The sequence below is a fragment of the Daphnia magna genome, linkage group LG1 (genome assembly GCF_020631705.1).
Source record: "Daphnia magna isolate NIES linkage group LG1, ASM2063170v1.1, whole genome shotgun sequence".
Lineage (NCBI taxonomy): Eukaryota > Metazoa > Arthropoda > Branchiopoda > Diplostraca > Daphniidae > Daphnia > Daphnia magna.
The window spans coordinates 14,517,028-14,540,617 of NC_059182.1; the positions used below are offsets into that span (position 1 = coordinate 14,517,028).

Sequence of the window (23,590 nt, forward strand, 5' to 3'; positions counted from 1 at the left end):
CAGCGATAAAAGAGTTTGATTGAATTTCCACATCTTCTCTTTTCTCTCTGTGTGTAACATGGTGTGGCGAAAGAGGAGGAAGAAGAATAGGAAAAGAGAGCGAAAGATCGAGGTCGACGTCAGAGAGCATGCGCCAACAGAGAAAAACCCTCCCAACAAGAAGAAAAAAAAAAAAATGGCCAGGATATTTTCACGAAGGAACCAACAGAATGGATGGATGGATTGTCGACGGTGGAAGAACAAGGGTCGTCACAGTGACTGCAAGGTGACGCGCTTTTTGACAGGCGACGCTTGATGTTGCTGCTCATGCTCCTCTTGTCCTTGTTGTTGTTCTTGATGATGATGAGCGTCGGTCATGTTGGCCGGAGTCTCGTGCCCTCTATCGAGCACCAGAATCGGTTTGAGCGGAGCTTGCAGAGTTAATGGATGCGACATCGATGATGAGCAAGCCAAACCCAAGGACGAAGGAGGATCCGGCCTCGATATGGCAGCCTCGATTCTCGATAATGGAACAGACTCCGACGATGGTACATCGGTTTGGCTAGCGCTTCCACCGGATTCATTACTGTTCGTCTTTGACTGTCTGTTCTCCAGGCACAGTTCCAGGATTCTTTGCACCTTGACCTCAATATCACCCACCTGTTTTTGTTTTTTTTGTTTTTTCGATTTTTCAAATGTTTTTTGAACATTTTGAATTCGAAAAAAAAAGGCGTGGTTATAAAATGAAAAGAAGATAATCATAGAAATAGAGGTGATTGTATATAGGGGAATGGATAGAAAAGTGGGTCATGAGGGCCACCTGTCGTTCGACGTTGACGATGCGGGAGGCCAAACAGTACTTGTTGTCGTAAATGTCCTTGCCTTTGGACGATGAGCCTTGTTTGCCCAGGATCTGGTCCAGTCTGACGACAGCCACCATCCCCCATATTCAAACAAACATCACCAGACCGTTTTTTTAAATCACACAGTGATCATAGAAGAAAGGGGACTTTAACAGAAAAGCAAATGTTGAAATATCTAAAGCAATATTACCTGGCTTGTAATGCTTTTACTCGCCCCAAGAGATCAACGTGACCAGCCGAGTACTGTTCAATGACGTCTTTAACGTCATATGGCTTGAGAGCCTCCTTGAATTTGCGTCGGGCCACAAGGAACTTCATCTAATTTTGCAAGCCATTCAATAAGTATACGTAAGGACGTATTCAAGTGCACAAGTGCTTTTAAACATCAAGCAACACACACACACACACATGTAAGGACACACAACGTCTGATCCTGACAAGTCATGCATTATGCAAAACTGGCCCGCTATAGGACCCTTTCGCCACTCACTTTGCGGATAGCACGGATTGCCATACGATATTGTGGAGTCAGCTGGGTGTAGCGGACGGGATGCTCCTCATCTTCGTCTAGTGATTGGGAAGATAATGGGATCAAAGGCGATTCCATTTCAAAAAGAAAACAAACATAAAAGATTAAGATTTTAGTCGATGTTTTGACTCTTAATAAAGCAATCAATAACCGGATGAATTGCGGCTGCTCTCGTGAACGGGCTTCCGATTGATGCCGTTGTTCGTGATTTGAGCGCCGTATTCATTTGTTTCGTGAATTTGTCCCGAGATGGCACAACCAGCAAGGTTGGCCGAAGCCATGGCTATTTTGTGCGCCGGCGGAGGAGCTTTCGCCCGCCGGATTGTTGGCAACCTTGTCATCACGAATGACGTATTGTGTTTGTACCTAAAAGACAAGAAAAAAGAAAAATGAAATTGTTGAATGAAACGATCCCTTTTCCCGCTTAAAGAAAAAATCTCACGAGCTAGGACTGGGCATGTGAACCTTCCAAGTGGCAACGGAGCGGAAGAGTCCGTCCGCAGCGCAACATCTCCACAAACACTGGATCAAAGAGGCGGCTGGTTGACGCCGTCCTAAACAAAGCGGGAAAAATTGGACGGGCGGGATCAAGCTCGTGCTGATTAGAATGAAACGTTTCCGGATATTGAAGCCTTACTGATCATGTGCTTTTGTCGCTGTTGTTGCTGAACTTTTAAAGCGAATCCGGATCCTAAAATGCCCTGCAAATCAACCACCCCAAAGAGAATAAGGAATATTTACGTTGTTCTCGAGCAGATGTTCATTTGCAAACGCTTTAGACTTTTACTTGAATTCACGTTCATGACTTACGGAGGGTAGCGCAAAGAAACAGATTCCCATAAGGGCACAACCGGAAGCAATTAGTTTGCCTTGCCAAGTGATTGGAAAAGCATCACCGTAGCCCACTGTTGACAGCGTGATCTAAAACAATTGAGATCGCCAATATGCGTTCAAACATTCCCTTTACGATTTGATTTTGGAACTTACAACTCCCCACCAGAGGGCGTCGGCGAAATTGCTAAATTTGTCCGGATTGGCTTCTTTTTCGGCCAGGTACATGAGGAACGAAGAGAAAATAAGCGCCAAAAATCCGATATATACAGTCGTGAACAGCTCCTGCGCGTGGTGCGTCGATAGGGTACGTATCCGTTATCGAATGATGTCATTGTAACGAATTATTGATATACCTGACGATGGGCGTAGACGACGGAACCGAGGAGCTTCCACGTGCCTCCGCGACGATCCATGCGCACCATGCGGAGAATCTGGAAGAAGCGGAGGCCACGGAGGGCAGATGTTGCGAAGACCTGGCCGCCGCTCCCCAGCGAAATAACGACGACGCTGGCCACGATGGTCACGACATCTAACACGATCAAATATAGAAACACGTTGTCAACATCGTTCGTCTCAATCACGACGCAAAGATCGTAATCGTTCAAATTATTTTCGAGCAAAATAGTTTTCAGTCCTTGTACTTTTGCCGATTTTTCATCGTCTTGCCGCTTGTTTACACGCAGTCACGACCTTAACGGTGCCACTGGAACAGAAACAGACACACGCGCCGTTAAAGTACGAGGGGGAAAAGCGACCACCATCGTAGCGCTGTTTTTCTTCTCTGTGTATTCGTTTTGTGTCTACGTTGTTGCCGGAAATTTAGCACCCTGTCGCCCTTTTGGAACTCACCGATCACGCAGAAAGGCCGCCGTAAAAACTTCAAACGGCCGAGAAATCCCTGGTAGCGTGAACGGCAGCCGGACGACCATAACCTGCGCAGATGAAACAAGCCGTTAAAATGTTATGTACGGAAAAAGAAAATTGTTTTCATTATTATTCGAATTAGATAACATCAGATAACGAGCAAATGTATTTGGCTACTTTTCGTTTGACTGGAACGTCGTTAACTAACAATATACGCATTAAAAAAAAGGGAGGGCAAAGAAAGACGGCCCGCATATAGTAATATAACCAAGAGGCTGACTGTGCCAAAATAGTTTTGCGTTTCCGTCATTCCACGGCGAAGAGTGATCAACAATTAACAACTAGATTTTTGAAGGAATGGAACGACATTTGTTCCACGTAGCGACAGCGGGTCAAAAATGTGTATTCGCCTGATGGGCGGTTGCCAAAAGAGAAACGTAAGAAACCATGACCGGTCATTAAAAAAAGAAGAAGAAGAATGAGAATCTTACCGGAAAACAAATTCGACTGTGAACCAGAAAACGACCAATCCTTCCATATAGAGAAGGGCTACATCGGCCGATTCCTGGAATTCTTCGATGGTCGAAAAGACGCTTAAAGCCAAACAGGCAAAAACCATCACGAACCTGCCAAACACATGCCAAAAGAGACAGACATTCCAAATAAATATTGAATTGAAAAGAGGCAAGAAAAGACAAACAAACGCGAGAGAAGATGTCACCACAAATCAACACGTAACAGGAGGAGGACGTCGTGACATCACTTCCACACCAATCGTGTGTACTGTATACACACACAGTCAGTGAGCTTTCATCAACAACTATTTCGATGTCAATGAATCGAAAAAAAAAGAAAGAACAAAAGAAAGGTCTTCTTCTTTTCAGGGATAACAACAAACAACAAAGCCTGTAATAGGCCAAAAGTTTATCTAGTTCGCTCCCTACACACAAAGTTTTTGGTGGCGATCTGTTGACCATCTGTTTCCTAAGAACAAGGAAAAGGAAAACAAAAAACATGAAAAAAAAAAGGGGGACATGAGCTAAATAGTTTTTGGGTGCCACTGATATTGAGTCAATGTTTGAGCATACCGCGGGATTAGCGTGAAAAAACAAAACAATGACCCCACCCATTAAACAACAGATATGGTGTTATCTCATGTGATGAAACACTAGAAGACGAATCCATTATTTCACAATCGATATTTGGGCGTGGTGTATGTATAGTGTGATGACGCAAAATAAATCCTTGAATTTGAACCGAGTTCAACGTTCCTATCGCATACGATTATCCACGTAAAAAAACCGTATTGACCAAACAGACTGCGTAACTCTAGTTTCCCTATGCAGGTTTTTTTTTCTCCTTACATATAAATGTGGGTTAATAGTAAAGTAACGAACGCAACGTTCCAGTAAAAATCCCTGCGCGACGATATTTTCCAAATCTAAACAGTTTTGGAGGGGTTGAAAATTCGTGTTACTTTAGAAGCGTGGAGTGCGTTTCTCTTTTATTATTCGTCATCAATCTTTGGTCGAAATGGGAGTGAACTACCTCATCGGTCAACTAGGTAAAAATAACTGCAGACAGGAAATTATTCGATGGTTTCCATGTATCACGTTTTCTTCTTTTGTTGCACGAGTAATCAAATCAAAGTGGCAACGCACGAAATGAACCAAAGTCCAATGAATCACCGTGAAAACATTGATGCATGATGTCACTACACACTTGCACGATGCAACTGGGAAAGCAGACCGTTTGTCTAGGGAGAACACGCAGTGGGTGGTGATGTTTTTCTTTTGTTTTTGTTTTTTAACCAGTCAAGAACAATGGATAAAGACATGGAGAAAAATTTTGGTAGACCCATCTGTCGTCGTCTGTTTACATTCAAACAAATAAATAATAGAGGAACCCTGGTGAGCACAGCCTTTATGATTTTACCATCGTCTTTATCACCCTCCCTTACCCGGAAAAAAAAAAAGAATAAGGTCAAAGGAAAGCTCATATGTTTTTCACCAGGTTTCAAATGCCGAGTGTCAAGTTGTAACCGGTAAGGTAAAGGTTGCGGCCACTCCCATCTGATCAAGGCATCAACGGTGATGTAACACCGAACCGACTGAACTAGAAGGAACATAATTATCATGTTGCACGCTCCTCTCTCTCCGTATTCTCACGCAGCGTCCAAAGCTTATGCGAACACGGTCAATTCGAAAAATGGAAACAAAAAAAAATAAATATGCACCGCACACACACACACACACACCAACAGGCGTCTACACGAATGTCTGTCGTGAAAAATCATTTGACGAAAAGAAATGTGAAACGCTGAAAACAATCAAATCAAAATATCAGGTGAGGGGAAAAAAACAAATTCTACTCACACGACGACGTGATACGCGATCGCTTTAGAACCTCTTGGCCTTTCCAGAAAGTTGTAAAGCCTCGTTTGCCACTTGCGGTAACGGGCGTCCATGCTGCCCGACCCGCCGTTAGCAGCCAACGTTCGGCGGGACGACTGTGCCACCTAGAGCGTCTTCGACCATCTCGATCATCCCGGTACTGCCCCGAGACGCCCGACTCCCGCGTCTCAATGCCAATAACTGCCGGTGAAGTTCGATCGACGCTGTGGTCGGACTCTTGGGCGTCGCTGGAGATGAATCGAGCAAAGGTGACGATTTGTAAAGAATTGGACGGCGCCAGCATCCGTTGCTCCGCAGATGCCTCCACCGATGGACTGCCGGTGTAATCGTCTTCGCCCTCTTCGTCTTCGTCGCTTCTGCTCCACGGCGTAGATTTGTGTCGACATTTTAAGCTGAACGAAAAAACAAAAGGGAACGATGCAAATAGGGCTTGGATTAGAATAATTATCCTAGGGCGAATGAATCACAGGAAGCTTATAATCCATGGCCAAAATGATTGTGTCATGTCGTTTCTTTGAATTGGTCGATCCAGTTAAATGTTAGAAGGTCATGCAATTTGCAAAGAAATGTTAATGAGAACTGAGGAAAGCTATTCTTGGTATACATGAGGATGAAAACTACTTGTGTTTTGCACTTCATCTATCAGACTCTTTAACCTCATAGTACCCCCACTTTTTTTGTTTTCTTCTTCTTTTGTGTCATGGTGGAGTGGCCAAAAAGAAAGAAAGAAAAAAAAAATTATACGAGTTTCGTGCATCGTTTAGAGACCGAGTTACGATCGGGACGTGCCGTTTACCGATAAAAAGAAGAGAAAATTCGTGAAGAAAAAAAGAAATTTTAATGCGGTTGCCAAGTAGCTGCTGACACGTTGGTCGTGCGGAATGAATGTCGGATAGGGAAATGAGCCAGAGAAGCCATTATAAAGGGTTAGCTTGGTTGAATGAGGTGTAGCACCTTGCGTGTAAATGTCGGAGACGGGGACACCGTGAAAAATGTATCGTCCCTATTTAGCATTTTCTTTACATCCCGGCCTCTTTCTTTTACCTTCTTTTGTTTCTTGAAATGCTTTTCAATAGAGAATGGGCCAAAGGCCCATGGATAAATTAGGATACATGCGCACAGACATAAATCGTCCATTAACTATATGGAGATAAGTCGAGTGATCCAAAGGAGAGTTGGTCCTCCTTGTTTCGTGCGGAGAGAGCCGCTGCTCTGCTTAAAGAGGGGCCAAGAATTCTCAGGGTGGGGCAATAAATAAATATCCTGCATTTTGTGTGTTGTGCTCCAGCAATCTGCTAGCGGGAATTTTTTTTTTTTTCAAGGCAAAGAGCTATAGTAAAGAAAAGGAAAAAAATAAGCCGAAAATAACTCACCCCGCGTACAGTGTGTGCAAAGCAAAAGAGAGGATCATCTGTGTGCACTGTTATGTATTAGAGCAACTCAAAAAATTCGGTTCCAGCAGGTTCATTTTCTTTTCAACGTGCTTTATCAGTTCCTCTTTTTTTTTTCTTTAAAAGAAATTTCTAAAAATGTCGGCCGTTTGAAAGATGCCGGTCTTTAAAAAAAGAAAACTCGGCCCATATAGAAATGGGGGCGTTTCTTTCACGACACTAATTCCATCCATAACAAACGATTATTTATTGAACCCCAGGGAAAACTCTTGAGGACAGAGATGTCACCAGGATTGTCTGCCAGCAAAGAAAATGTAGTGGAGTCATTTTCGTAACGAAGCGGCGGAGGAGAAAAATCCACTTTTGTCCTTTTGTTTTTGTTATGCGTCCTTCTTTTTTGTTTTGTTCACATGTCAACGACGTCAAAACATGTGATAAAAATAAAGCTCGGGAAGAGACAGGCGAGTGGGGAAAAACTATGATATGACAGCGACACAACCTCTCCGGAGGATGCACACAGAGCACGTGTTGCATTTCTTCCCGACGTCATCAGCTTCTAATGCCGACATCCTTTACGTTTCCCGACACATAGTATTACATTAAAAGAATTTTACATCGTCAAAGACTTACCTCTCAGGATCTCTGGGTTCCATGCCTTGTTTATTTTCCTTTTGTTTTCTTTCGATAGTTATGCTGTCTCTTTAGTTTGTGTTTGATTTTGTCAGTGTCGAATTCGCTTCACCATCACCAAATGACACAAACATTTTCCTTGTTTTTGACGAGCTAGGCTTTTCGAATTTGTCTACCAAGATCAACTCATCATCGACGTTGCAGCACAAGTAAACCAATAGTCTAAAAATGGGTTCTTCGGTCAATGAGGGTTATACACTTGTACACAGTTTGTGCTAGATTCCAGCACGGTCAAGGTTCGAATCGTGAATGACTTTTGGATGTGCGGCAAGCAATCCTCGTGGATTCGAGCTTCTCTCTCTTTCTCTCTCTCTTTTTTTACTATACAAACGGCTGGAATACGATAGAACGGGAAAAAAAAGGAGAGAGCAAAAGTGTGGAGGGGTTTTGGACTCGAGCCAGCCCCAGACAAGCTCCCGAAAAACTCTGCTCGTCAACAGCCAATCAGAGGCCAGCTATAGACACGTAGCCATACAACTCACACACATATATAGCCAAACGCATACACACACACACACACACACACACAGAGAGAGACGCACGCATTGCTAGCGCAAAACTAGACGCCGTCAACGGTAAAAACTACGATCCGGTCCGACAACCTCATCAGTGACATTCCACATTCGTCCGCATTGGCGTCTGACATTTTCTTCCAGCGGCATCGTAAAAATGAACTCGAATTGGAAGACAGTGCCATTTTTCTCCCTTTTTTTTTTGAAGTCCAGGACAATAAAGAAATTCTGCTTATATGTTGACACACGCGCGGTCCCATAAAGTCGCTCCCCAATTTTCGAAAGAAAATCTCGATGTCACCAATGTGAACATTGGTAGATAATGGCAAATTTTTTTTCGCAGCGATTCTCATTTGAACGACGTTACTCTGCAGACTCAGCCGGAATGTCCAGTAAAATCCAGTAAAAAGGGCTTTTTTTTCTTACGTCAGAGAGTAGGAGAAAGAAAAACATCGACTGGACGTTGTTCAAAAGCAAATAAACAAAAGAGGAGGGAATGATCTAAGATTATCAACAACTGAATGAGGAACGAATCCATTTTCTCCACAGGGATTGATCATTGACTCGTTCATCATTGATAATTACTATTAAATACCAATTAATCGAAGTAGGGTTTTCTCATGGTTTTTCCATAGAAACAAACTATGATTGCGCTGTGTTTTTATTTTCGTTTAAAGAAAGAAAAAAAACATTATATCAAGCTCTTCTCTTAGCCTCGTTGAGCAGCAAATCCACCGACTGGCATTGACAGAGCGATCCAATATCTATTTAAGTTTTCTTATTCACTATCAGCATTCAATTGGGGGGAGGGGGGAAGAAACGCATCACTATTGTTATTTGCTAATACGTGAAGTTATTTCCTCGTTTCCGGCTAGCAAACTAGAGAATTGGCCAGTATAGCTGATGACTGAATAGCTGGTTCCGAGTATAGTTGACACTGCGGTTCATCAAATGTTATCGTTTAAATAGAAAAATAATACCAGCACGAATTGGAATTAAATAATTGAAAACAAGCAGGTTGGGTAATTACCATTAGATTTTTGTTTCAATTTAAAAGGTTTGCGTGTAATGGGAAAATGTCTGCATAGTTTCGATTGCCCTTAGACAAAGGCGAACACTGCACAAAATCTCTGTTGTGACATTGATATCAAGACATGTCTTGTTCCAGGTTGTATGCAAACATTTTCTTCTTTTTCTACCAGATGGTTCAATTGCGTTTTTTTCAATGCTCCTAATTGACTGAAACTTGGGCACAGTTTGGCTGGAATCCATCGGAAACCCAACGTTTTCTTTTCTCAGACTCGCTAATTTCCAGCCGAAATGTCTAGACTTTGGAACCCCTGGATAATTGTTGTATACGCTACATAGTCGCACTGCACCAAAACTATGAATATACACGCATCATGTGATGGATGGCCGAGTCCCAAAAATGCATCACAATACGAATTACATAAACTTGATGACAAACCGCCTGCAGAAAAAAAAAACTTAAACGTGAAAGAGCCGAGTCCCAAACTTGGATCCATTCTGTTGAATAGCATGTTAATGCTTATACAACCTCAACGGCGAAAGAGTGCGTGGTATCAAAACATTCGTGAATGGCAAGTGGATATCTTCTATTCTGAATAGGGCGGAATGTTGTGAACAAAAGAGAGAGTGGGTTTCAATTTAAACGTTGATATGGACAGAAAAATCCGCAGAAGTATAGTACCTAAATCTCTTTTTGATTGAGTTCTTTTTTTGGGTATTAGGTGAAGTGCCGAAAAACTTTGATTCAGTTGGAAAAAGAAAACTTGACGAGTCTTCATCTTTGATGTGTTTCTAATGACTTTTCGACACATAATAACGTTGAAACTTGCTCGATCGACCTGAAATCATCAGCGTTCTGCTTAATCCAACTGTAATGAAAGTTTGGCAAACCCTGTTTATGCTAACACATTTTAGATGTCATTTTTTTTTATTAAACATTCTGTGTTTCACGAAACTAATTAGTTACGAGCACTGGGTTGAAAACTCGAATGTCTGCAACGTCAATAATAAACAGGAACTTTAGGAATTCGTTGCGGCTGTTGGCGTGAAATTACGTCGTACTTGTTTTTTCATCTAATTCCATCTTTTCATGGAATCGTTTGACGTTGGGAGTCTATAAATTTCCTTTTTTTCCAATATTTTAATCTAACCAAAAGTAGAGGGTTCCAGCTGTTTCACCACGTAACGACCGCAGCAAATGTGATCCAATGACCCCGTGTATTTTTGAAACATAAGAGATTTTAAATATTTTTTTAAAACATTTAATCGGAACCCACTGCGTGAATATGGTATTCATCTTGGTACCATTCCGGCTGCCGCAGCGGAATGAAAAAGACAAAACATATTTTCAATCGCTAGATGGCAACACCTACTAAGCAGTAGTGATGTGCATTTAATGCATCCGTCATCCAAGCGGAATACAGTTGATTTCGTATTTATTCAAAACGGAGTAGACCAAGGCTTTGTTGAATCCAGCAGCCATAATCTGTTATTTAGCAGTCGATGGAGCACAAAGTTCGTTGAAGACGGCGTTGAAAGTGAATCATAAATTGCCTTGTCCTGCAGATAAGAAATTTATTAGATCAATGACGATACGAATGAAATAATTTTGAAAGCCTAGCGTTTATTCACCAAATCACCGCTTTACTTTTGTATTTTTTTTATTAGGGATAGTTTTCTTCCAGTGGGGACGCAGGATCAGCGCATTAATCGAGTTATTATACTTGTCATAATCCATTCTGCGGATTGGAGTTGCTTCCGTCAGACGGACTTTTAAATCACTGGACACCAAAACACGGAGAGTAAATTGCTGGACGCTAGGTGGCATTGGCAGAAAGCAAGAAATAAAACAGATAATTCATTTCATAAAAAATTCTCTATCTTTCTGAAATTCTGAAGAAAATGTACTTACGTCATACAAGAACTTGGGCGATTTAGATCAACAGAATAATGCGCATTTAGCCATTTTTTAAGTTTTCCTCACGTGTCTGCTTTTCAACTTCTAACTGCTAACAACTTCTAATAATAACTCGATCAGGCTATTTCTTCTTTATTTTTCAACAGACAACAATATATGGTTGTTAGTCTCTACACGGGCATATAAGTAGACTAAACACGTTCATCGAAACGTGAGGCGCTTTCTGAAATATTCGTAGAATTCACTAAAATGTTGGTGGTCCTACATCATATCCAACATGATCTGAACAAACACTCTCTTTAGATGGACACGCCCAAACTATATCCAAGTGGAAATAGTTGGATATCAAGATGATCTTTAAAAAAAACAACAAAAACATTCCGTATGAGCAGCACGTGTGCAACAGCTGCAAAATGAGGAGCAGGAACCAAAACTTCATAAGATCATCGTTGCCGTGCCTTGATGGCTACCTACTGCGCATATCAAAATCCACCTAATTCTGTTACATCACAAGACAAACAATGGAAGCGTATACTCGTGAAAAGACTTGGATAACGACGAAGACGGTCATAAAGAACAGAAACAGCCATTGAGAGTGGGTGACACCCATAATCAGTGGCATACAGGCTTCGCTCTGACGACATCCAATTAGTTGGAATGGCTGATTAGCAAGAAAAAATGACGTGCAAGAAGAGCAATAAGAGGGAGGCCTAATTTTCTTTGTGAAGAGGCTAAACCCGTGAAAGTTATACTTAAAAATATTTTCAATGTTTCCCTTGACTGCCTCTACTCTGTCTTCTGGCTTCAGAATGCAATTATATATTAAAATATGCGAACAATAAGTGAATGGAGGGAAAAGTTTTTCACAAGTTAAATCGCAATCTGCGCACTTTTCCTGACGTCGTCGTAGACAACGACTAATGCAAATAGCTTGTAGTGCACATACTTCTCTGATTTATTTATAAAGATGAAAATATATTTAACGCCCACTTTCCAAATCCAACAGCATTGTTTTGCATTCAGACCAATTGTGGATCGAAATGTGGATCAATGCAAGGACGAAGCGACAAAGATGTGGCGACTGAAAAAGAAAAGATGAAAAGATCTAATAAAAATCCCACTCTTCCCTTAAGTAAGCCTAGAGTGTAGGCTAGTGTAGGAAGATGTAGGGTAGAATAGAAACTTTACATAGCCTTAAGAGGAAAGACGGTGTCGGACTGATGTTTTATGTACTACTGGTTTCGGTGGAGCCTACGTTAAACACAGAAAAAAGGTTGTGGGAAAATATTCAAAAAAAGTTTGCTTCAAGCCATTCGCTATGCAAATTGACATTGTTGCTCAGGGCATTGGGCCAGTGGATTTCTTTGTCCATCCACGGCCAGTGATGTCCAGAAGGTAATTCACTTTTATTGCCATAGGTCCTGTAGAAAGAATGCAAAAATCCCTGAATCTCTATTTCATGAAAATAAAGGTTTAGAGGAATGAAAATGTAATTGTCATGTGAAACCAGGAGTTTTATATTGTCAAAGGTATCGTTCACTACCCTCCGAAGTTAACAGGAAACTTGACATCACCGAGTTTTCTGCATCTGAGAGAACGGGATATCGAAATAACAAAAAGATGACTATCAATACTGTATACGATGGTTCAACCTGCGACACATGACGTAATCCTATCTATAATCAATAGGTTTCAGTTTCCTTATTAATGAGGAAACAGTTATTATTCAGTTTTATGGCGTTATCCTGCATTTGCATGTCGTACACCTTAGAAAGCTGCAGCTCATTTGCATATGCATTCGCAAATTACTTGAAGCATAAACGAAATTTGAAACAAATAAGATGCAGTGGGTAAAAACATTGGCTCATGAATATTCAACAGATTGCCCACTCAACAATGTCCCACTTTTTGGGGGGTATTTTTCTACAAATTGTCAAAGGAAGGGAGGAGGTAAGGAACGAAAATTTGGTTTCTCATCCTTTTCCACAATTTTCACTTTTGAGATCCCAACCCCTATATTAGAAGGGGGAGGGGTTGGCAACTTTCATTTGTTCTACCTTTTCGCAGAAACCTTCAAAGGGAGGGGTGCGTTCCCATTCTCCTCCACCATTTCCCACATTTTGTATTCACCGAGTTGTGAATCGTTTCGAAAATATTCAGTATTCATTGCCGTTCGGGAAGTGAAGGTTGAAAGTTATTGACAGTTTCATTTCGCATCTCGTTGACAGTTCTCCCCAATTCTCAACATCTGCGAATAATGAGCTACTTCAGCTGCTACAAAGATCTGCAATTGACGCAAGTAAGTTACGTTTAGATCTCCAGTGAATGTTTATTCAACGAGCTATATTTATTAGTAAGGACTATTTTTCGTTAATACGCTAATGGTGGCTGTGAATATAAAATAAGAGTATTGTTAATTATTGTTTCTGCCACTAAATCGCTGTTTTATCGTTCTAATTAAAAAATAAAAAGGCGATTCTTTTTAATGGATGGTCGCAAAGATAGCCAACAAAAGCACGCCAGCGATGCTTTGCGTTAAGAGCCAATTATTTGGTCACCTTTTTTTTTTTTTCTATCTGTCATTCCTTCTCATTTTCTTTTTGTCGTTTGTGTACGTCCCAGTAAAATATTTCTCGTTTCATATGAGATGATGCGACAGAAAATGCCACATGACGTCCAACTTATTATTTTTTGTTTCCCTCTCCAAAGGTATGGCTGATGCGCATGCCCGACGTCAATGTATTCAACAAGAGCGCAAAAAGAGGCGAGAGACTTGTGCCAACGCCCATGAGGAAGTTCCCAAACGGATGCTAGCCATCCTGACTGACACTAGCCATCTCGCACCTTGATCTGCACTCGTCTGTTTGTAACTGGCAACGCGGAACAGGATCTAATGTCACGTTGATGCACTGCAAGACGTCGTCTGCGCTGACCATCCAATCGTGAACGGAAGGCCGACGGCTTGTCCTGTTTGGACAGGATTACACTAAAGAAAGAAACGAGTTTACAGCATTTCTAGGAGACGCGTCTGAAGAAGAAGAACAAGTCATCTTCGTCAGCTTAATTTGGCAGTTTCTCCCCTCCAAGATTCGAATTATTTCCGCGCCACAGCCATGTATGGCATGTTGTTGGAGTCCGTGCAGCATTTCATTCAGGTAAGACTTTCATTTTTCTCTTCGCAGTGTTGTGATTATTTTTCGTGATATTTACACAACACGTTGAATAGCTTTTTTTCCGGATGATATCTTTCCCCGTTATCCATTTTAAAGTGGGGCTTTCTGGTTCGTCTCTGAAAACGCGAAATGCGCGTTTAAGTTTTAAAAGTTCAAGAGGGGAGTAGGCCTGAAAATTCCCTTGGTATCTATTTAGAATATTTTTTCCCCACTTAAAAATCTATTTTGCGTGCTATTTCGGGACGCAGCTGGTCATGATTGATGTCCTTATCCCGATTTAATCAAATCTAGCGTAGCTAGTATGTTATACGGAACATGCATACATGTGTCAGAACAACAAAACTCCCCCGTTCGGCTCTCTCCTTGTTATGCCGCTATTATCTAAACATTGTAGTTGGCAAGGCTTTGAATTGTGAGACGACGTACAGTACGTCACTACGTAGTACACTAACATTCTTACCGCCCAGATTCATTCGTTTGTGCGTGGCTTATCTCGAATAACGACTGTCCGCCCGATAAATCTTTCTTGGGTAACCGGGTTTATTGGACTGGGTAAATTCGCAGGAAATTCATTTCGGCGTAAAGGTGGACGCATTTGTTCATTTGTGTGTGTGTTGGTTTCCTTGGAGAACGAATCAAGCCTTCTCTTCATGCGGTCCGGTCTGTCCTTCACAATAGAAGCACGGGGACAAAAAACTTGGCAGCAAGTTCTTTGGCTGTTATTTGGACCCTGTTGGCCATCCTCATGTTTATTTATTACACTATACTTCTCTTCTTTGCTACTTGATATTTGCATTAGACGGTGTATTATTCAAGCTTTGACCTTTAAACTATTTGTAAATTGATTTTGCAAGGTTTGGTGAATCGCCATATCCCTGTGACATCTTTTAGGAGGACCAAGATTCGTTTACCTGATGAACGACTTATTCGAAGGATGGGGGGCGGGGGGATGGAAAGAAGCTTAAACAATGTAAGGGGAATCCACACATTTGAATCCAACGGTTGCTGTGGAAATTCTGAACAAAACGGTAGTCACGATTTAGCCTTTTATAAGAATCTTTTGAGACTAGCTTAAGAAAAGGGAGAGTGGGTTGGGTAAGAAAAGCCTCATCAAGATTCAAGCCTGGAGGTTCGGAGTAAGTCTATGAGCTAGTCAGGAAACGAACAGCTTTTCTATATGGCCGTGAGTTAGATGTGTTTCACAGTTTGGGAAATTCCCACCGCGTTCTGGAGGTTATTGAATAAAGGCACAAAGTATAGCCGACGTTAACCTTCTTTAGTAACTATGATTTTTTTTTTCTGGGTCGTCAGGGAATCCTCAAGTTCCGGCTTTAGTCACGCCGCAGAAATCCACACATTAATAAGCGTCTAGTAAGGGCGGTGGAAAGGACGTTATGATTAGCACCGCCATCGTTTGCGCGCTACTAACCCACACAATCCTTTAAACAAAAAAAACAAGAGAAAACGAAAATTGTTAGATGTAAAAGGTTTTTCATGTTTAAAATGAAACATCCCAATAAAGTAGACAGATCAAATCGATGAAACATCGTTCGTTTTTCTTTTTCCTTTTAAAAATATTTATTCGGCAGCATGGTCACGTTTCCCTGTCGATCCTCTTTTTTTTTTTTAGACATGCACTTTTCACTTGATTAGACATGTGAGAACGCAACGACAGACACGTACAGATTAGATTTTTTCAGCTGATTTTGGCATAATCTCTATCGCGATTTTTAGCTACTCTGCAACAAATCTCTCCGATAATATTTTTGATGAAGTGCAAAGTCAACGTTGACGTCCTTCCGAGCACAAGGTGTTTGTTCTATTGAATATAAAACCCATCAAAAGCTTTGAAAACAATGATATGTAAATGCATTTATACTGTTCCGCCATTTGGTATTGAAACTTGAGAATTAACGTCCGCTTCGGAAAGATGTGACACGGCAATATCACGCAGGAGTTACTGGTTTGTGCCATACTGGTTGAAAAAAAGGAAACGGTTGCCTTTTGTATGCAAATCTTTTAGAAATCCGCCATTACCGGCGCCGTTTCCTTTTTCTTTCATAAATTCATAGCCAACCTCAACGTTTGATAGTCAAGTTTTCACGAAACCCATCACCAGCTGCTCACCAACATAAAGAGGAGGGAGGAAATAAAAAAAAAAATATTGGCGTCGTGATTTCTAGTTGACTACGGTGGTTCTTTTCTTAAGAATGAAAAATGCAGTTAAGAATTTCGGGTTTTTTCTTTCCCTCTTTTAATTGAATTGCGTGCTGTATGTGGGTCTCAAGAAAAACATCGGTAGACGAAGATATGTTAAGAAGGCGTGTCACGTGTGCATGTGTGCGTAGAAGCCAACCAACCCAAATATTTAAAAAGAAAGGTTTAAAATTTAGTTCTTTTTCTTCTTCCATTTGGGCAAGTCGCATAAAAAAACGTGATTCTTTTTCGCAATGGTTTAATTCTCGACATCTTTGATTATCACTAACACCCGTTTTTTACGAAGGACTTTCTCCGCCGTAAATCCAACATAACAAAAAGTTTTAGTTCTTGGCCCCGTCTTCGTTGACTTTATTCAATAAACACGCACCGTACGGCGAGCATTTTATTCTAAGCCTCGTGTTCCAGAGGGACGAGGGGGTTTAGTAAAAGGCTCGGGTTGATTGACAGCCTTAGATTGCCGTTGCGCTCTTTTAAGATCTTGCTCAAATTACTCTGATAATGTTTCTGACGTTTATTACACAAGACTCTCTCAATATTCATGCAAAGTCACAATGCTTTAAACCAGGAGAATGAGCCTGGACAGCAGAATCACCATTGCGCGCATAACGACAGCCAATAAACAAGAGGAATTTTATTGGAAATTCTAAAATTTTGGCTGCTGTTATTGCCTCCGTAGTATTTAGATTTATTTCTATGGTCCATTTGTCGGAACCTCCGGTAAGAAAGCCAGATGGATTAATAGGTTGGTCGATAAATCGATCACGTAATTTGGCTCGGACTTGCTCTGCTCTCCGTTTGTGTCGTTTTCAATGCAAAAGAAGATCACAATCGTTTCGCTAATGTGTCGCCTTCGTCATGAAACCCCTTTGCACGTCACGGTGATAAAACTTATAAAGAACATTCCACGTCTATATATAGCCGAGGCCAGTGCCCAAACGTCTTTAATGTCGCTGGTCGCGTAAACGTAATTGATTTCCCCCTTTTTTTTTTATTAAAAATATTTTTTTTTTAGCTCGAGTATGGAGAAGAAACTTGGCTGGCCATTTTGGAAAGCGTCGGCTACCGGAACACTGTCTTTCGTACCCACCACATCTATCCGGACGAACTGATTATGAAGCTGGCCGATGCTGCCGTCACGCTTGTTGCCAATGGCTCAACCCGACAGGACTTTTTACGTTTCTTTGGCCGCTGTTTCGTCCGTTACTTCAGTCACTATGGCTATGAAAAGTTTATCAAAGTAAGCTTTTATCCTTTTGTCGATTCTTTTCATTCGTTGGGATTGAATTCTCGGAAAGACCCTAAGTCATAGCAGAATTGTTTATTGTTAAACCGTGGTGCGTTGAGTATGAAAAGCTTAGAAAAGAAGTTGACGAATGGGGATGCTCTGTGTTAGCTCTATACTTGCGATAAGAAACATCAAAAGAATTGGAGTGGTGAGAAGAAATTGCGTCTTGTCTATAGCTATAATGGAATCTTCATTATTGTGTGCGAAGCCATATGTGTGAGGCCATCATTCGGAACATCCTCTAGTCGTTGATTTCTCACTCTTTCATCGCAACCATTACAATGGTGTCTTTGTACACAGTGCTGGTGGCGACAAAGTCGTTCAAACAGACCACAGCCGTCTCAATAAGACTTGCGTCATCACAGTAGTTAATTGGGACGTGCTGGGGTAATATGTTTTTTTTTTTACAAGTTTAACTTGTTGAAAATTGAATTAACCACAAGTTACTGAACCTGTCAAGGTTGTGACGCTAACGTATCAAGTAATATACCCTGACAGAAATTGATGGTGCACTCTAAAAAGGCCTTTTTTGCTCCAGTCCTCCGAATTGATAGGGCGTGTAGCGCGGCCGGTACATAACGTGTCCCTTTTTTGAGTTGCACCACTCGATATCGGGTGAGTTACGCAAAGAATCGATGCCAAAAACGTGTGAAAACTAACTGCCTCCATTTGTATGGAATCAATCTTTTGAAGAAAACGGTAAACCACATGTTCTAGCAATGGATGTGCAGCGGTGTGTGTTTTGCTAGATAACGCAACGACTGTGTTGTTGTTTATTTTCTTCACAACACGATCGTTTCTTGTGCTTAATGTCAAATAAGAATCGGATTATTTGGCCGTGTCCTTCCAAAAAACCAAAATATGGCCATTGTAACATGAATCAAACTTGGAATTTGTTTCGTTCCATCCGTTGATAGTTTCAGAAATCACTGCAATTTTTCATTTTTTATTCGTGGCAGCTATTAAGATTAACTATTTATGGATGACGTTAGTGTTTTTATTCAAAGAATTATAGTGGCCAGTAAAACCTTAATCCAGCAGGCAAAATCGTTTGAAAGCGTTCATAAAAAAAAAAATCGTTAGAACGTCAAGGATACTTGCCGCAAAGAACCGAGCGAGGTAAGAAAAATTGTGCCACCATAAAACTTCTTTTATCGTACGTAATCTTTGTATCTGTACGGAATGACTGTACAAAAGCTATTAAGACCAGAACGAAGGTAAGCCTTTCTATTGAGTACCAAAGGCAGGGATGGCAATAAGACCACAGGCGACGCAGAAGGCTTCATCGTTGAATCAAAGGCCATACCACGTATATGTTCAGTCCAATCTTTTTCTGTGAGCTCGTAATAGGCAGTGGTCCTGCCGATCTTGATCTATCAATAACGTGGAGAGGGTCGAAAAGGATTTTTTTCTAGCTTGAGTACACGACGAGTGATATAGCTAGGGTATAATGGCAGCCCGGGCTGTAACAATAAATCTAGGGGTACCTAGCCAAGATATTTATCTTTTTCTGTTGCTTTTCAGTCAGTCGTTAATGGCAATTTTATAGAAAATAGTGAACACACTATTGGCCGAATAATAAAGCAAGCTCCCGTCAGCTATTTTTCTAGATTAGGGGAATTGGCAAATGGATTTCTTCCTAGACTGTATGTAGTTTATGCTTTTTTTTGTATGAGGTAATTTAGCCCGTTCTTTATTTTGGCAGTCATTCTCCTGTCCAATAGGTAATACTCAATGAACCCGACACGATTTATGCTTAATACCTCTTACTCCTTGGCGTTGATTGCTTCCTACCCAGTAACCCTGCAGCTTGTTGCCTTTCATTATCGCACGAAGAAATCTCGACGAGTCTTTGTCATCTCAATTTGTTTTGATTTCTTCAGCTATTGATTTCAGATTTATCTGAACTCTAGTTGTCATACTCGTTTTCTTGTGTCTACGTTTGTAACTTACGGATATCGCAGGAAGCCATTCAACTCGCTGTGCTCGTCAGTCGTCTGTCTACCGTGAGATAGATTTCATTTCCTGTGTCCGTGCGTACGGAAGTGAGAGCAATGAAACAACGTAAGCGAATTCGAACAGGAAAAAAAAAGAAGCGTCGACCTTAAGCTGCCCATATTGTCGGCTTGTTACCATAGTGCACGTATAACTTATTTCGATTGCTCAAATTCATATATCGCTTACGAGCGTCCGGTGATTGGAAACACCCGTTCAACTTGGAACATCTCGTGGCCCCTATCGATTTGGCCATCAGTATAAACCTTGCGTGGGTCTGTTCCTGACACATTGGTTGGTCGATATTTGCCATTGTCAAGGATCGTCTTCTTTTATTTCTTACCTTCCGCATTTCTTTCGGGTTGGCTGTCGGATCGTGAGTGTGGCAACGAAGGTCTTTCGTGCTCTCAATGGAAGCTATTTTCGATGGTGTACGTGGCGGTTGCGGTATTATTAACTTGATCTTTCTATTGTTATCGCGTGAGCTGCTTTTCACTTGAGCTTCTTTTATTTATTTGTTTTTAAAATTAAATGTAGGTTTGTGGACGTTACTTCTGCGACTTTCTGACCGGCATCGACAACATCCATTTGCAAATGAGATACATGTATCCAAAAATGGTTTCTCCTAGTATGTACATCTCGCACGAAGATGCAGATGGTGTTCTGCTTCACTACCGAACAACACGCAACGGCTTCTGTCCTTACTTAATTGGTAACGCTCAAAAATCGGGCCACGCGTTTCTTTTTGTCAATTAACTTGAGATTGGGTGGCGATGTGATTAACTTCCCCCGCTCTTCGCGAGCTACACAATTACTTTTACGCAGTAGATATCCCCTTTTAAAAGACGATTGTCATCGCGAGTATTTCTTTCCAAGAGATTTGCTTAGAGTATCCAAAATAGATATGCAAATGCCTTGTAAACGGCAGCGTAAGGAGAATATTTCTTAATTCTTAGGATGCCTATAAAAACGAGTCTAAAATTTCCTGGGATTCACAATTGAAAATCTCTTTTTTTAAATGTATCTTAGGTCAGCTGCATCAGATTGCCAACGATTTCTACGGGATCCCATTGACGGTAGAAGAACTACCAAACACGCCTTTCAGCCAAGAGGAATCCTATCAGTTTCGTTTTCGACTTAACTTCGATAACCGAGACTATATGGCTGGTCGAGCGGCCTGTAATGGCTCGCTGGAACTGGGTCGAATAAATATTTCGAATCGAGGATCAGTCAAAACAATAGCTTCGGAAAAGGCGCTGTCGTCGCTATCGTCTAGCATCCTGATGCAGCTATTTCCCTTCACGTTGGTCTTCCGTCCGAATCTCGAGATCATATCGGCCGGACGTCAGTTGAAGAACATGTTTCCGGGCGATATGCTGATTGGCCAACCGTTGCCTGATGTTGCCAGAATTCGCCGACCGAAGCTCCTTTTTACATGGGACAATGTAATAAAATCTTGTTACCATTTCCGATTCGCAAGAGATTTGATTGCCAAAATTCGTCTTTCATCTTTTTGTTTAGTTGTACAGCCTTCAAAAAGTTCTCTGTGAAATGGAGATATTGCCTGCAAGTCAAATAGAAAGGAAAAACACGCGCCACTTGGCTCCCGAAAGAGCGGACGCAGTGGCCCATAGAGGAGCGAAAGAGGAAAGCCGACGTCTCTTGCTGCAAGGACAGTTGCGCTATCTATCGGATTGGGACGCAATGATTTTCCTGTGCAATCCACTGTCAGTATTTACAACATGCGCAATAAATTAATAATACTACGATTTATTTAGATAGTGCCATCACTTATGCTGCCTTTTTTTTTTGTTTTATGAAATGGACTAGAATCAACAATTTGGAAGACATGGATGGAATGGGCTTGACAATTAATGATCTTAGCCTTCACGGACATGGTCGAGACATGGTTATGGCCGGTTGGCAGCATAATTCACGGTTTTTTGTTTTACAATTTCATGATCTTATACCTTGATTCAGTTAAACTGACAGTACATTTGTTTTAAAAAGGCTGGAAGATTTGTACGAGAGAGCAGAGGAGCGATCGCAACAGCTTCAACAAACGTACGAGTTGCAAGACGAATGGAAAAAGCGCGGAGACAAATTATTGTATTCCATGATCCCGCAATCGGTAGCCGACAGTTTGCGCAGTGGCACTGATCCAGTAAACACGTGTCAGGTAGAAAAAAGATAACGGACTGATAAAACTGATAAAAATTTTCTTTGAAATCTTTTGGTTTCGATTTGTTGAAAAAAAAGGGCACAAGAATCCTTTGTGTAAGGATTTCTATAAATATCGGAACCCGAATAGGGGGTGTGTGACTTTCGTCTCTGTTGATTTCTCTAGGCTTTCGAAAGTATCACGGTCTTGTTCGTTGAATTAGCAAACATCGATGAAATCACAGCCACCAGTCCCATGGAGGCGGTTAGTTGCATGAACTCTGTCTTCTCCTGCTTTGATAACATAATCGACCAACACAGCGTCTACAAGGTTTGTTTATTCGGTGTTTTCATCGCTATGAATATTCACTGCGTCAAAATTATTTTTGTAAAAGATTAATTTTGATAAGCCCGTCATTTAGGTGGAGACTGTGGGTAAAGTGTACATGGTGGTCGGTGGCGCACCGGAAACGAATGAGACTCACGTGCGCGATGTGGCTTTGGGTAATTTGATTTTATTAAATGGTTTTTATCACATGTTGATTCGAATTGATTTCTAGTGGCACTGAGCTTTCGTGACGAAATCGAAAAAATCGTGAACAGTTCAGAAATGTCTGTACACATTCGCATAGGTATGCAAACTGAACATCCACGAAAACCTCATCGTTAGATTTCAAATGTTTGAATTTGTAAAGGTTTTCATACCGGATCGGCGGTCGCTGGTGTCGTTGGAAGAAAGATGCCTCGCTATTGTTTTTTTGGCGACACAATCAACACTGCGGCTCGCATGCAAACAACCAGTTTGGTAAAGAAATTGTGTTTATTATTTCACATCAATTACTCGTTTAATAAAACTTAATCTTCCATCTACTTGGGGGCCATTCAGCCGGGGAAGATCCACATCTCTCACAACTCCTTTTGTCGTTTGCAGAAGTTGGATGGATTTGTCTGCGAGTTGCGTGGAACGGTGCTTGTTAAGGTACGGTACGATCGTAGGTGAAAGTTGGCTCTCTACTTTTGAACTTTTCATCTTTTCATTTTCTATTTTCCCGTCTTTTCAACCCGCTCCTGAGTCAATTCCAGAATTAATTTATCACACTGAAAATAACAATTTGTTATTCAACATTTTTTTCTTAAATGATATAAGGCTATCCTATCCATTATTGTGATGGAACTTATTCCAGGCTCTTTAGTCGATATAGCATTTCGTTACAGTCGAGTTTGCTTAAAAACATTTTAAATCAATCTTTTATTGACAGGGTAAAGGAGAGATGAATACCCACTGGTTGCTGAGATACGAACTGCCGTCCATTGAAGAACCGAAATGATTTCCACTAATCTTGTCGGTTTTCTTCCGCATCAATACGTCCATTTCACACTGATCTGCATTACAATAGAAAGATCGATCTCAAAACTACAGGTCGGCTAAGCGTAGACAACTTTTGGCAATGTTTAGACGAGCACCAAACACATCTTGATCTTGTTAACAAAATTTACGTTGGTTTCCAACGTGAACCAAGACACAAAATACCAATCGCATTGTTTTAAAAAAGACAAACAAAAACTTAAGACATCGACATGATTCTAGCCATGTATTTTTATTACTAGTGATGTGTTACAGTCATCCTATTTATCGTATGTTAATAACCAATAAAAAAAACTTGCGCACACGTCACTTCTACTATCAACGGAGTGATTCTACTCATGTGACGCTGGTTTCGTCTGAAAATTCGC

General features: G+C 41.1%; 2 protein-coding genes and 1 long non-coding RNA gene across 8 annotated transcripts; 1 reads left to right on the plus strand and 2 right to left on the minus strand.

The window, feature by feature from the left end:
- LOC116929853 (potassium voltage-gated channel subfamily KQT member 4) lies at positions 1–7,895 on the minus strand. Of its 4 annotated transcripts, XM_032937219.2 has the most exons (14): positions 7,505–7,895; positions 5,445–5,875; positions 3,561–3,695; positions 3,055–3,137; positions 2,559–2,734; positions 2,359–2,487; positions 2,182–2,292; positions 2,009–2,072; positions 1,814–1,925; positions 1,523–1,737; positions 1,333–1,409; positions 1,033–1,160; positions 800–902; positions 1–639 (listed from the first exon to the last, which is right to left on the minus strand). In XM_032937219.2, the coding sequence occupies exons 2-14, from the start codon at positions 5,534–5,536 to the stop codon at positions 250–252; spliced, it is 1,815 nt and encodes a 604-aa protein (XP_032793110.2). In that variant the 5' UTR covers positions 5,537–5,875; positions 7,505–7,895; the 3' UTR covers positions 1–249. The 4 variants fall into 4 exon arrangements, with proteins under 4 accessions (XP_032793110.2, XP_045034338.1, XP_045034040.1 ...); XM_045178403.1 differs by lacking the exons at positions 5,445–5,875; positions 7,505–7,895 and adding an exon at positions 3,794–4,047; XM_045178105.1 differs by lacking the exons at positions 5,445–5,875; positions 7,505–7,895 and adding an exon at positions 3,791–4,047.
- Positions 7,896–10,327: 2,432 nt separating this feature from the next.
- LOC123471176 lies at positions 10,328–11,869 on the minus strand. Its single transcript, XR_006645358.1, has 3 exons — positions 11,018–11,869; positions 10,738–10,922; positions 10,328–10,665 (listed from the first exon to the last, which is right to left on the minus strand). It is a non-coding gene; the product is annotated as an uncharacterized LOC123471176 (long non-coding RNA).
- A 1,301-nt stretch (positions 11,870–13,170) lies between these two features.
- LOC116916985 (soluble guanylate cyclase 89Db) lies at positions 13,171–23,526 on the plus strand. 3 transcript variants are annotated; one of them, XM_032922316.2, is made up of 15 exons: positions 13,171–13,322; positions 13,733–14,178; positions 17,429–17,653; positions 20,234–20,408; positions 20,726–21,141; positions 21,218–21,423; positions 21,527–21,634; positions 21,707–21,875; positions 21,956–21,973; positions 22,044–22,187; positions 22,279–22,360; positions 22,417–22,488; positions 22,552–22,661; positions 22,743–22,835; positions 23,116–23,526. In XM_032922316.2, exons 2-15 carry the CDS (start codon positions 14,137–14,139, stop codon positions 23,182–23,184), a joined length of 1,929 nt encoding a protein of 642 aa, XP_032778207.2. In that variant the 5' UTR covers positions 13,171–13,322; positions 13,733–14,136; the 3' UTR covers positions 23,185–23,526. The 3 variants fall into 3 exon arrangements, with proteins under 3 accessions (XP_032778207.2, XP_032778215.2, XP_032778230.2); XM_032922324.2 differs by lacking the exon at positions 21,956–21,973; XM_032922339.2 differs by lacking the exons at positions 13,171–13,322; positions 13,733–14,178; positions 17,429–17,653 and adding an exon at positions 18,154–20,143.
- The last annotated feature ends 64 nt before the right edge of the window (positions 23,527–23,590 follow it).

Coding starts and splice junctions, on each gene's coding strand:
- LOC116929853 (XM_032937219.2), bottom strand. CDS start 5,536: ATGGACGCCCGTTACCGCAAGTGGCAAACGAGGCTTTACAACTTTCTG. Junction 2,735..3,054: donor GCGGCCTTTCTGCGTGATCG/GTGAGTTCCAAA, acceptor TGATCGTGTTAG/ATGTCGTGACCATCGTGGCC. Junction 2,073..2,181: donor GTTTCTTTGCGCTACCCTCC/GTAAGTCATGAA, acceptor GTTGATTTGCAG/GGCATTTTAGGATCCGGATT.
- LOC116916985 (XM_032922316.2), top strand. CDS start 14,137: ATGTATGGCATGTTGTTGGAGTCCGTGCAGCATTTCATTCAG. Junction 14,179..17,428: donor CCGTGCAGCATTTCATTCAG/GTAAGACTTTCA, acceptor TTTTTTTTTTAG/CTCGAGTATGGAGAAGAAAC. Junction 21,142..21,217: donor TCCTTTTTACATGGGACAAT/GTAATAAAATCT, acceptor CTTTTTGTTTAG/TTGTACAGCCTTCAAAAAGT.